The sequence below is a fragment of the Notamacropus eugenii genome, chromosome 3 (genome assembly GCF_028372415.1).
Source record: "Notamacropus eugenii isolate mMacEug1 chromosome 3, mMacEug1.pri_v2, whole genome shotgun sequence".
Taxonomy (NCBI): domain Eukaryota; kingdom Metazoa; phylum Chordata; class Mammalia; order Diprotodontia; family Macropodidae; genus Notamacropus; species Notamacropus eugenii.
The window spans coordinates 426438142-426451996 of NC_092874.1; the positions used below are offsets into that span (position 1 = coordinate 426438142).

Here is a 13855-nt window from a genome sequence, read left to right on the forward strand (position 1 = left end):
CCTTCGCCGCCAGGATGCCTTCCAAGCTCCCCGGAGCTGCGCCTGCTCCCCTTCCCACACTCCCCAGTATCGGTTCTCGGCGGCTAAAGCCCGAACGCACCTCTGTACGCACACAGAGCCAGGCTCTGGTCCACGTGCGGCCCAGAGGCCACACCCCCAGGCCGGGCTGCCGCCAGGAAGCGCACATTCCCGGCAGTCGCAGTGGGGGAAAGCTACCTTAGTAACACAGACGGAAGTGGATGGGCGGGCCCTCTTGGGCGCGGATGCCGGACGCGGACGCCGCCCAATGGGCAGCGGCGCCGCCGCCGGTGCGCCCAATGGGCGGCGGCGGGGGGCGGGCGCTGGCCGGACGCCCTGGTAACGGCCGCGTGGTAGCGGAGAGGGCCCGGGGCTCGGAGCTCGGCCGCCGCCGTCGCCGCTCGCCCGCCTCCCGGCCCGCTCCCCCGCAGCCGCCGCAGCCCCGCCGGCCCCGTCCTCAGCGGCAAGATGAAGATCGAGGAAGTGAAAAGCACCACGAAGACGCAGCGCATCGCCTCGCACAGCCACGTGAAGGGGCTGGGGCTGGACGAGAGCGGCCTGGCCAAGCAGGCGGCCTCGGGGCTGGTGGGGCAGGAGAACGCCCGCGAGGTAGGGGCCGCGCCGGGCGTCGGGCGTCGGGCCTGCGGGCGGGGCGCCGACGGGGAGAGGAGGCTGGAGAGGGCAGGGGGCAGCGGCACGGACGGCCTCACCCCCACCCGGGGGAGGATAGGCCGGGGCCGTTATTGGCCCCATTTTACAGCCGAGGAAACTGAGGCTGGCAGGGGTGAAGGGACTGGCGCGCCGTCGTCGGGCTGGCTAGTAAGCGTCTGAAGCAGGATGTGAACTTGGGCCTTTCAGGCTCGTGGTGTGCTCCACCAGCTGCCTGCAGGGCACGAACAGACCCGCCGAGGGATGACGACCAGCGCTAAGCTTTACCGAAGGCGAGCTCCCCGTGCCAGGCACCGTGCCACACACTTGGCAGTGGATTCGATCCCCCAGACCACCCTGAACTCGTGGTGTCGCCCTGAGTGCCGAATAGCGAGCACAGCTTAGATAGGCCAGCTAGGGTAGGGAGATGAATCGTAATTTTCACAAATAAATTGGTCTTTAAAAAGGTATTGTAGGCAAGGGGAACGCGAGCCTTTTCCAGATGAGAAAACTGAGCCCCCCAGAGAACTGGCCCAAAGCAGACCTGGACCTCAGGGTTCCTGCCTCCACTGCCTGCCCCACCCCTTACTACCCTCAGCTAAGGAAAGCGTGGATGGACCTCCAACAGAAGGTCCATGGATTTGGCAGCAGTTAACCAAACAGGCTGACTGCTAGAGGGTTCTCGGATATTCCATACATGGGCTGCTCCATCGAAGATAAAGCAGCCCCATGCCCTTGAGTACAGGGCTTCATTCATCCCTGTTGCCTCATCTTCAATGGGTGACCTCCCTTGAAGGAGTTCTCCAGCTGAATGAGATTGTAAAACCTGTGGGTTGAGACTAATGAATTTCTTGCCCTTGTGTCCAGTGCCTGTCATTGTATCTACCTTGGAGTAGGTGCTTTAATAAGTCGTGTTGAAAGGAGGAGGTATTACGTGGTTTCTAACCATGAAAACGCTGTAAACTGTTATTGTTTATCATACCCTGGGCTTCAGCCGAGCTGTGGTTTCATCCACATGGGACACTCCTTTCACGAGGTCGTATTCTGACTTCTCCATGCCTTAATGAGGAGACAGTCTCCTTGAGTTGTTGTACCCCATTTCCCTCCTACCCCCCAACCCATTTTATGACCTTGTTCCTTCTGGTAATGAGTCTTTCTGAACTTAGTCTGGACTTTGCAGTATAAACATTAGTCCTTCTGTCACTGGATGTGTTCTAGTAGCCCTTTGCTGCTTGGGTAGGACAGAGTATGGGTGCTGCTTTAGTCAAACAGAGACTTGTTAAAGACCAAGATGTCCCACGGCCTCCTGGGCCAGTTGTCCTGATCAGTATCTGGCTGCTGGGTCCAGATGGCTCTGGCCAAGTGAGGCTGGTGACTCTGCACAGCCCCTCCCTCACTGTAATCCAGTTCACTTGCATGTCATGGCGTATTCCCAATGTCATGGTCTTCTTTGAGAACAAAGGACACCCACACAGCAGCAGCAAGGACAGAGCAGTGAGGCATAGTGGGAGAAGGGCTAGATTTGGACTGGAGGACCATGCTGATTCCCACCTCAACCAGTAACTGCCTTTGTGACCCCATCAGCAAATCCCCTAACTTCTCTGGGCCCAACAGAAAGTGAGGTGATTCAGGGCATCCCTTCTTCAGGTTCATCTGCCTCTCAAGCTGATGATCCTGCGAGCTGTCAGGTCTTCAGGATCCCAGGATGGTCTTAGTGTCCCAGTGAGGAATGTCACATGAAGAGGACTTCAGAGCCATGTTATTTATTATAGTGAACATCGATTATTACCTTGTTGAAATTCAACCACTAGTTAAGATTGCTGCATGATAGATTGTCTGATAAAATTACTGTGTATCTCTTCTTCTTGAGCTACAACCGGAACTTCTTATGAAATGTTTGCATATTGATGTTATTATTTCTTTTCCTTTGGTGGTGTCTAGGCATGTGGTGTGATAGTGGAATTAATCAAAAGCAAGAAAATGGCTGGGAGAGCTGTTTTGTTGGCAGGACCTCCTGGAACTGGCAAGGTATCTTTTTTCTCATTTTTCTAATCTATCCAGAGAGTGGTCTCAATGTCTAAACCAAACTGAACTTATGTCTTAACTATGCTTTGTCTTCCCAGGTTGATTAGGTTTCTTTAAAAGGACCACTGTGAAGTCACATAGTTGGGTATCTTAACACTCAGACTCTCCTGGCATACTTCCAGGGAAGAGGGATTGAGGTCCTCGGAGGAGGTTCATTGTCTGAAACTTGTCTTCTATATCTTATTCCTTCTCCTTGCAGAAAAATACTTTTTGCTCTGTGGCTTCTGAGAACTTATTATTGCCCATTTGAAGGGTATGAGATTAATTCAGTGAGTACTGATTGAGAACTCTCTGCATGCTTGGCTCTGGGAGTGCCATGGGAATGAGCTTCGGTTGGTGACAGGGGCCGTCCCAGCAAGGACCTTCAAACCTGGGAAGAAGAGCGACACGCAAGAAAAGAGCAGTTTTTAAAATCACATAATTATTAACTTTACACGATTGGTCGTAATGTGGAATTGAGTTCAGAAGAGGGTGAGCTGGTTATGAGGGCTGGTTATGTCATCTGAAATCCTCTAAACATTAGACATTGCTTTTCACCAGACGTGGAGAACAGAGACTTTGGGTGCTCTGCGGTAACTGGGAATCCTGGCCCACTCAGCTCCAAGGGCTGCACTAACTGCTCAGGTGGCAGTTCCAGGATCTCCTCGAAAGACATATTCTTGTCTTACACATAGTGTGGTGTTTCACCTCAGTGAATATTAAATGCATCTTTGCAACCCTCACGGTTTCTGATACAAGTACCTTGCACACAGTGGGGGTGGAGACTTGGTGAATGAGTGCTTGACCTTATTCATGCTCCTCTCATCTCAGAATCAAGGAATAATGAGAATAGTCATTTGGAAGGCAGCCCCCCCCATCTCTGTGCCTGCTGGGGTTTGCCCAGCTGTTCAATTTTACCCCTGTCCTGCCTGCATTCAGACCCCCATCTCCTCTTGCTTGGATCATTGTCCTTGCATCCTCATTGGTCTCCTGCTTTATCTCTCCCGCCCACAGACAGACCAAATAAATATTTCTAAAGCATGAATCTGATGATGTAAAGGGTCTTTAATACAGCTATCATGTAGGTGTTTCAGCTTCTTCCTGTCACCTCCTTGTTCTTCTAGTTGGGTTGTCCTGTGACTCGTACCTGTGCATAGCAGTCCAGTGGCTATGCCTGGCCCTTTGCACCTGGAGTCCCTCAGATCTAAAATATACTTTTCCTCACATCCACCTCTTCAAAAATCTAGCTTCTTTTGAGGTACAACTCAGGGTGGTAACTCCTACAGCAACTTTTTCCTGATTGTTTCTTGATTCTGAAATAACTTGATGTCACTTTACATTTACATTGCATTTGCAGTTCTATCTGTTTGGTATTTGTGTGCAAGTATCACCCCAGAAGAAGGTAAGCTTCTTGAGGGCAAGGCCTTTTTCATTTTTATCTTTGTATCTTCAATGTTTTGCATGTAGTAGGAGTTTAATAAATATTTGTGTAATTGGATCACATGCTCATTTAAAATTTTTCTAAGGTCGTTTCCTCTACCCTCTCCCCCTTTCTAATCCCTTTACTTGGTGAAGCAAATCATAGCTTTAAAATCATGTAGCTTTGTAATACGTTCAGTACTGAACAAGTATTTTCAGATTTTTTTTCTCAGGATAATTTCTAAAGGATGCAGGGGTTTTTTTCCCCTGTATTTGAAAAAAAAAATTTTAATGTATCAAAAGTATAAGGTAATAACGTTTTCTATAGCAGATAGACCATGATCTCACTTTTCAGATATGAGGGGAAATTAATGATTCTACTTCTTTTCTTCTTGTGATTAAAGATGTTTCTGAGTTATAGATTGACACCGTCTAGTGAAGTCATCAGGAATGTATCCTGTGAACTCTTCAAATGATATGAGAACAAGAGGGTAGAACTTTACGTAAAAATTAAGAAAAATTTTTTTTGCATTTGTAGACAGCCCTAGCCCTGGCTATTGCTCAAGAGTTGGGTAGTAAGGTCCCCTTCTGTCCCATGGTGGGAAGTGAAGTCTACTCTACAGAAATTAAGAAGACAGAAGTTCTGATGGAAAACTTCAGAAGAGCAATTGGTGAGAATCAAAACTAGATAACAAAGCTGTTCATGTCTCATCAGTGGAGGGAAATCCAATTGGGAGAATTCAGCTTTCCAGTTTGGACACGTTGCATTGTGACTGTGGTTTTCTTATTTAGCTCTTTATTTTTAGGCAGAGAACCTGGGCTTGAGTCCTGTATGACTTTGAGCAACTCATGTGCCATCCCTCCGTTTTCTCATTTGTGGAAAATGTAGGGGCCAGACTAGATGATGGAAGCGCTGAAGCATCTCTGGCCCTAGCATCTGTTACCTTTGCGTTTACCATTGATTGTCATTTTACCTCATTGAAGTGCTCTAAAAATGTATTTCCAAAGAAATCGCAGCACAGTGCTCGCGGTGGTTGACAGGACAAATGTACTTTACTTAATGGAATAGATGAATGCAGGTAGAGTTGTTATATAAATTTTTACAAAATGAATCATATTTTAAAGACTACTTTATATTTTAAGGTTTTTTTTTTCAGGAAAGGACTTTTTAATTAAGCTGTCTCTTCCATTAACCCTCTCCTCCCTGGCTGCAAACTGAGCAATTTTTTTTTAAATTCCTGAAAAATAAAGCCTTCACTATAGAGCTGCATAGTTTGGCAAAACAGTCTAGAACATTAGCCATGTCTCTGAAGTTTTAAGTTCATCATCTGCTAGGAGATGAGCAGCATGGGGCAGCCAGGTGGCACAGTGGATAGAGCCCCAGGCCTGGAGTCAGGGATACCAGAGTTTAAATCTGTCCTAAGACATTTACTAGCTGTGTGACCCTGGGCAAGTCTCTTAACCCTGTTTGCCTCATTTCCTCATCTGTAAAATGAAGTGAACACGGAAATGGCAAACTATTCCTTTATCTTTGCCAAGAAAACCCCAAATGGGGTCACAAAGAGTCAGACATAACTGAACAACAAACTGGTGTGTTTTGTTTTCATTCTTTAGAACTGCTGGTTTATCTTTCAGAGAGTTTTTCTCTAACATTATTATTGTATAAATTGTTCTCCAAATTTGCATTTCTCTGCATCGAATCATAAAAATCTTCTCATTTTCTTCTAAAACTGCCTACTTCATAATTTCTTATGGTATGGGATATTCCATTTCATTCATCTGTCATAATTTGTTTAGTCATTTCCCAACAGGAGAACACCCCCTTAGTTTTCATTTTGGGAAAAGAGGTACTACAAGTATTTTTGGATATATGGATCTTTTTCCTCTTTCTTTGATTTCTTCGATGTAATAAAGTAGTGGTACTGTAGTTGGATCAAAGGATAAACGTGGTTAGTGACTTTTTTGGTGCAGTCTCACATTGTTGTTCAGAATGGTTGGACTAATTCACATCTCCAGCAGTGCATCAATGTACCTGTTTTCCCATAACCCCTCCAACACTTCTCCTTCTCCTCTTTTTGTCGTCTTTGCTAGACTGATAGATTTGAGAGGGAACCTCACAATTACTTTAATTTGCATTTCTCTTAATTATTAATGATTTTAAATAATTTTTTCACGTGATTGTTAAAAACTTGGATTTGTTCTTTTGAAAACTGCTGGTTCATATCCTTTGATCATTTTTCTTTTGGGAGACTATTTGATAATGTTATAGATCAGTCCCATATAAAAAATTTGATAATACTGTCATAATGTCTCCTGGTTCCTGGTCAAGGTCTTAAAGATATTAGGGAAAATATTCACCTTCTAAAAGTTTTGGAGTTTAAGGACCTGCCTTTATCCATTAAGCATCCTAAATTAACTCCCAGGGCTTTATTCATCATGTATGTTTGCACAATGTGCAGGGAGAATGAATATCTTTTCTCTTAGATTATCCATTAGGTAGTCCATAAGCATTTATTAGGAACCTAATAAATGTGCCAGGCCCTGTGCTGCTCTAGGTGTCAGAGGTAGAGATACTTGCCCTCCCAGAAGATTTAGGTATATATGAGGAACTGGGGACTTGGTTAGGAAGCCTGGGTCTAAGGCTAGGGCCTAGAGACTGTGGTTGGAACCATAAGGTAGTGGATGTCACCTCCTTTCAGTAGAAGTGATGATATTGGTTTGACTGCAGATGGCAAGATGTCACTTTGGACTAGGCTTTGGTATCCTAATGGGATAAAGCATGGTTTGGGGCTGGCTAGTCACAGAAAGCTGAAGAGATAACTAACTGGGACTGTTCCTCTCTTCTTAAACTTCTTAAACTCTGGGTGGGGCTGAAGGGGTCTCCAGTGGAAAAAGTTTAAGAAGCACCGCCCTAGACTTAGTTTCCAAACTAAATGTATTGATTTTCCAGACCTCAAGGGAGAAGTTGGGGGTTGGATTGGGTTGGGTTGAGTTGGGAGGGTCACTGTTTTTGGTGGGGTGAGTCAGGCATTGACAAGGCAGATGGCTAGATGCCAATACTGGCAGTGCCCTGGTGTCCCGGTGGTGACTTGTTGGGGTCATCAACTAAGGAACCTATTTTGCTCATCTTTGTAGAGTGCTTCTTCAGCATTCACCAGTTTGTGTTTCATCACATTAAAGGGAACTGAGAGCATCTAATCCAGTCCAAGGCCTAGAAAGGTCAAATGCCTTCCCTAAGGCAGTCAGTGGTCCAGGGAAACCTCCAGTGAAAGTCTCCTCACTTACATCTTCAACGTTCTTCTCATGATGTAGCACACACCTTGAATTTAAGTTTAGTAGAAGACTGGCCTACAGCTCAGCTGAACAAGATCAAGAACTTTTCCTGAGTAAGATCAAAACCTAATGAAAGAAGAAAAAGCAAAGTTGGAAAAAACAACAAGCTCAGTAAAGTGTAGCAATGGTAGTTCACTCTTTATTTTTATTTTTTTTTTATGTGTATTCATTTATTTTGGTTCTAAAGGCATCACATAAGCACTAAAAGATTCTGTTGCTCACAAATGACTGCTTGCTGACATTTAGTAAATTCATTTTGTTTATAATGGCTATCTTAATGGTCAAATTGAACCAATTATAGTTACCAAGAGGAATTGTTTGGTGATAGCTTATTTAATTAAAAAAAATCTATCAGGAAAAGGTTTTATTCACTAGTCAAGGTAGTTCACTCTTTAAAAGAATTAAGTTGTACTTATTTTGTTTCCTCTTTGCAAGGAATGGGTTTCCTTTTGGGAGCCAGTCTTTTTTTCAGGGTTATGGCCAGATAGGGACTTAATTATGGTTATTCTAATATAAATAAATAGCTTTAAGAAAACCTTTGTGAGAGACAGTCTTCTTCACTCAGGGTCAGGGCAGGTCAGGTGAGAAGACCAGCAGAGTCTCCCACAGGTCTCTGAACCTGAGGATCTCTTTGGTCAGAGCCTGAGCCCCTTCTTCATAGCTGTTGGTGTGGGACCCAAACTTTGATTCCTTTAGTGGGTTTATCTGGACTTCCTTTATGTCGTAAACCAATTGTTGATCATGTTAATTGTGATCACCACTGCTTTAGTTCTGACAAGTGTGTGCCCATTCCTTGGACTTGATTTAATTTTATGTAGAAGAACAAAATTTAATGTACAAGTGGTACCTTACCAAATGTTAAAAATCTTCCTATTTTTATGTGAACTTTGCTGACAGCTGATAAAGTCTTGTCAAAACTTGCTTTCTTATGCTTCTGGTTTCCCAAAAGATAACTTAATTGCCTGTAGTTCTGAAAACATTCTTGATGCATTTCTCTGGCTTCTATTTTGTGACTTGCCATGGTTCTTTTCTTGGTTCATGCTGTTGCAGCAAAGTGAGAAAAAAGCCTTAATCCTGCTACAGTGCAAAGGAGAAGAAGCCCATTGAATGTCATCAAAGAGAGCCTCAGTCTTGGGCAGCCTTTGAATTCCTCCTGAGTGCCGGGTGGGGGAGGAAAGACGGGAACCTGAAAGAAAGAGTGAGGAGTCGGGGCCGCTTCCTTGATGTGATGAAGGTCCCTGTCAGGGATTTGGAAACTTGAACCCACAGATGAAACGCGTGTCATCTGCATTGTCATTCTCAGAGGCAGCAACAATCTGCCTCTTTTGTGGCTGCTGGCTGTCCACATTCCCAGCACGTCAGCGCAGCCACTTCTGACCAAACACAGGCACTAGTGAAAGATGGGAATTCTTCGTCCCCCGTTGGAGGAATTTCATGTCATAGTCACCTCACACGAAAATATTGCTAGGTATTCCATCTGGGGGATTTATTTCTTTTTGATATAAAATATTTCATTTTTTTAAAGCATATTCAAAGCCACATTTAAGGTGCTATTCGGATTCCTTTTCATTTTGCCCCCAGTTATCCCTGCCCTTTGGAAGGTTTGCAGTTGGCTTAGCATTCATGAACCTCATGGTATTTTGTAGGGACACAAATAAAGATTTTCTTGTTTTTTACCATTATTTTAAATCCTTAATTTAATTTGAGTTGATGAAGACTTACAAGATTCAATAATGAAAGAAACCTTAAAGATCATCTAGGCCAGCCTCCTTCATTTTACAGATTAGGAAACTGAGTCCAGAGAAGTGAAATGCTGTCTCTGGGATGCTAGAGCTTATGAGGGAACAGAAGTAACTTTCCAAAGCCTGTAGATGACTTCAGTCTCGACTTTCCTCTCTACACCGCTGCCTCCTTTAGTGCCTGCCTGCCTTTCGTGGGGTTTAGAACTGCAAGGGACCTGTGTTTTACAAATGAGGAAACTGAGTCTTGCCCAGATTCCCATCTTCTCAGGCAGCACAGTTTGCTGGCCTTTTCACACTTTCTCTTCTAGAGTTCTCTGTTGGCTTAGTTCCTCAGATGGAAATAGGCTGGTCTCTGGTGGGTGCTTTTTACATTTAAAAATGGAAAAGGTTTTGAAGGTTTAGTGCACTCAGGGGCAGTCAGGACAGGGATAAGTTTGTGGTTAGGATGTTAAAATGCTCCTGGTACTTAAAACCCTCTCACACTCACTGTGTTCTTTGGTCAGTCCAACAATTGGGTGTGAAAGGGAAGGGAGAAATGAAAGTCCTCACTTGACAGATGAGGAAACAAGCCAAGGTAGTTCATTCAGGGTCATAGTTCCTAAGTGGTGAGGTCAGGCCCAGAACCTAGACCTCTGGATTCTTACTCCCTGGCTCTGACCTGGATCCAGCGCTGCTTCCTCTGTAGGGTCTGCTAGGCTCTGGTTTAACGTGGAAGCTTTGGGAGGCCTGGGGCCTGGGATAGAAAAAGGCCAGGGCTGATGACAATTCTCTGCCTTTCCTCCATTCCCCCAGCTTCGGGTAGAAAAGGGTAGATGGTCCCTTAAACCAAAACTACTCTCTCCAAAGTAACCACTGATCTCTCAATTGCCAAATCTGATGGTCTTTTCTCAGTCCTTACTCTTTTCTACCTTTTTGGATTTGGAGTGGAAGGTAGAGGGAGAGGAGCAAGCATTTATTAAGCACCTAGTGTATTCCAGGCACTGTTCTAAATGCTTTACAAATAGTTTCTCATTTGATCCTCACAGCAGCCCTGGGAGGTAGGTGCTGTTATTAGACCCATTTTATACTTGAGGAAACTGAGGCAGACAGATTAAGTGAGTTGCCCAGGGTCACACAGCTAGGAAGTGTCTAGAGTTTGAACTTGGGTTTTCCTGACTACAGATGTGGCTGCTTCATTTGACCAGGCATCTTTGGTGACTATGTCTCTTCCTCCCTAGGTTATTGTGGCATTGTTCTCTGACCTGTCTGACTGCTCTTTGATGGCTTATCATCTGTATTGTGCCCACTAACTGCTGATATTCCCCAAGATTCTGTCATCTTGGACCCTATTTTCTTTTGGTAACCTTGAGTTCTCTTGAGTTTAACTATAATCTAGGTATATGACTCTAATGCAGCCCCTCCCAGAGCTCAGCCCTGCACAACCAAGGGATGGCATGTTGGACATTTCATTCTGGGTGTCCTGGAACACTTAAACTTCATGGGTGCAGAGTTGAATTTGCTGTCACTCCCCGCTGTACGCTGTATACCTCCCCTCCAAGCCCTCCTTTCTTACAGACTCCAGGTTCCAGTCCTGCTCATCTCCTCTACTACCCCCCCACAGATCCAACCACTTCCACAGCTTTCTGTCTCCACCTTCACAAGCCCTTTTTTCTCTGGCCTGTCTTTCCCATTACTCTCTCTCCAGGGCCTCATTAATTCTCAGGGATTATTGTGCCAGCCTCCCAAGTGATCTCCCTGCCTCCCTCGAGTCCAGCCTACACATTGCTGCCAAAATAATTTTCCTGAAGTGCACATTTGGCTATATGACTCCCATACTCAGTAAGCTCCTGTGACTTCCTGTGCCTCTAGGATAAAATAATAAGCTCTTTTTCTTAGTTTTTAAATCTCTACCCAACCTGGTCCTAATCTATCTTTCTAGCCTTCAAGGTTACTATCCCCTCTCCCCCTCTTCCCCTCTTTGTGATCTGGCCATTCTGGCCACTCTGACAATCGTTTGTTTCTGGGCCTTTGCTCTGGTTGTCCCACAGGCCTGCAGGGTCCCCTCTCCTTTCCTCCAGCACAGAGTCCAAGCTCAGGTCTCACCTTCTGCAGGAATGCTTCCCCTGCTTTCACCCCAGCCACTAGTTCCCCCCTTCCCAAACTACCTTACATTAAGTACTTTTTATATATCTGTACTTACTTATTTTGTATTCATGCTGCATGTCTTTTAGTTGGTTATTTTCTCTCCCAGTAGAAAGTAAGCTCCTTACAGGTAGGGCTTCCTCCACTACATTGTGTGTGTATTCCCAGGGCTTGGCACGTGGTAGAAGCTTAATAAAATTCACTGATGGAGGGATGGGCACGGGCACAAGTATGGGTTGGAAGGAGAGAAAGGGTCACTGGCAGAACCATAATGAATGAGGGGAGAGAAGCAGGAGAGGTCAGTGATAAGAAATGACCACAGGTCGGTCTTAGTTTGTTTCTTCGGCTAGATGCCATCAGATTTCCCATAAATTTAGAAGCTTTGGCATTATTTAAGGGGCATATTTCCAGACAGTATGGCCTGACAGTGTTTCCCTCTGCACCTTCAAATTTTTGGTGTTTGTACCAGGTGCTCTGACTTAGAACTGCATTCTGTTGGTATTTCTATACCCTCTAAAAATAGATTTAATATAGTAGCTGTTAAGTTATCTTTGGTATGGTGTCTCTTGGTGAAAGCCTTCCATATTTCCTCCCCGACTTCAGCCATCTCCATATACAGGCATGTATATGTTCAGGGCCTCCTGTCATTTGTTTCATGTTTAAGAGAGCTTTCTGTCCCTCCATTTGGTCAGTATTGTTGTAAAAACTGTGTGGCCAGCAGGGGGAGACATTTCTGAGTTGTTTTATCAAAAGGGAAAAAAACGGGTTTGATCGAGAAAATTATTTGGAATTTCTTTTTTTAATGTAGAGGATAAGATTCAGTTCTCGAGTTTAGCACTTAAATATTGGAAAGGCTGATTATGCATGAAGCATGTCTCCATGTCTGAATATGAAAGAGCAGGTATTGTGGATTGTCCTGGGGGCTAGAGGAAGGCATTCCCTGCATTGTGTGACAACCCACATGCTAATCTCTGACTCTGACTTCCATTTGTAAAAATACCTACTGTGGGTTTTGGAGGGTGGCAGAGGGAGAGAGAGGGAGAGGGAGGGAGGGAGAGACAGAGAGGAAGAGGAGGGAGAGGGAGAAGGAGGGAGGGAGAGACAGAGGAAGAGAAGGGATGGGGGCAGAGGGAGAGGAGAGCAGGGAAGAGACAGAAAGAAGAGGAGGGAAGGAGAGAAGGGGAGGGGAGAGAAAGAGTCTGTTATATATGTTGGACAGCGTTCCTTTGGTCTCTGAAGTGTTGTGTCCCCACTAGCAGAGACCTCACCAACCTTGAGTTCCATCTTTTTGTGTAGGTTTCTCATCTAGATGTGTCCAAGTTAAGTGTTCACTAAAAAAGTAATTTTCTACCTCAAACTGTTGGTGTTTACTGTCTTCTGAAAAGGTTATATGCTTTCCTACAAGAGAGGGAAGGAGCCAAGTTTCAGAGTGACCCAGAGAGCCACAGTTGTTGACTTTCCTCTGTTTCACTGGAAAATATTTTTTACACCTTGAAGTAAATTGTAGAGACACTGTTTAATTGCTGTGAGACTTAATTAACTCTAAGTAAACTCGGCCATGAGTTTCTGCTCCAAGGTATGCACTTCCTTTTTTACAGACTGGAGATAGAGGGCTGGGGATGGTGGGCTCTTTGTTGTTTACTTCTGCTTCCTTTATTGAGATTCAGTTCAGTTTATGTTGAGCACAGCTCCAAAACAGGTGAGGGAGCAGTAGAAGTGATACTTGGATGTGAAGGAGCTGTGGCTTTGTCAGTGTGGGCACATCTATTTCTTTGTCTCAGACTTGCCTGGAGTCTCCGAGGGGTTTAGAAGCTAAATTAGAACCAGGTCTTCCTGATTCCAAGTATGTCCTTTGTACTGTGCTTCCTGTGGGGGAGAAATGGGTAGATTTGTATGGACATTCCTGTCATCTGGATGTTCTCACATTCAGGACTTTCTAATGCTGAGAAGAGGTGGTAGCTAAGACATGCTGGTTTCACTGTGCCCATCTCTCCTCTCTTACAGGTCTGAGGATAAAGGAGACCAAGGAGGTTTACGAAGGTGAAGTCACAGAGTTAACTCCATGTGAGACAGAAAACCCCATGGGTGGATATGGCAAAACCATTAGCCATGTGATCATAGGACTTAAAACGGCGAAAGGAACCAAACAGTTGAAAGTGCGTAAATGTTGTCTGCCTCTTCTCTGGTGCCGTGCAGGCATTTGTGGGAAGCTTTTTTGATGTTATTGAATTAATTTCATAGTTACACAGTGTTAGAGCTGGAAGGAACAGACCCTCTGTGTGACCCTCAGTTGATAGTTGAGGGAATGCTTGAGCGTAGGTCCTAGAGCCAGGCAACATTGGAGCTGGAATCAGAGCTTGGATTCTAACTGGTCAGGTCCTCTTTTTTCATACACTTTGCTCAGTGTGGTTTATGTTTGTCCATAGTCTTTAAGCAGAAGAGGTGCCTTTGCTAAGGAGCAGGAAGGACAGGTGCCTGGCCACAGCATGGAGGCCCTCAGGAAGAATGGA

The 13855-nt window shown here is 45.0% G+C and overlaps 1 protein-coding gene across 1 annotated transcript in view; it reads left to right on the plus strand.

The window, feature by feature from the left end:
- Window positions 1–336: 336 nt before the first annotated feature.
- Window positions 337–13855, plus strand: part of RUVBL1 (RuvB like AAA ATPase 1) — a 32229-nt gene continuing 18710 nt past the window's right edge. The window contains exons 1-4 of the mRNA XM_072598320.1: window positions 337–627; window positions 2608–2694; window positions 4688–4820; window positions 13350–13501. Coding sequence (XP_072454421.1) covers window positions 487–627; window positions 2608–2694; window positions 4688–4820; window positions 13350–13501 — 513 coding nt within the window. The 5' untranslated portion in view covers window positions 337–486. The remainder of the gene's footprint in view (window positions 628–2607; window positions 2695–4687; window positions 4821–13349; window positions 13502–13855) is intronic.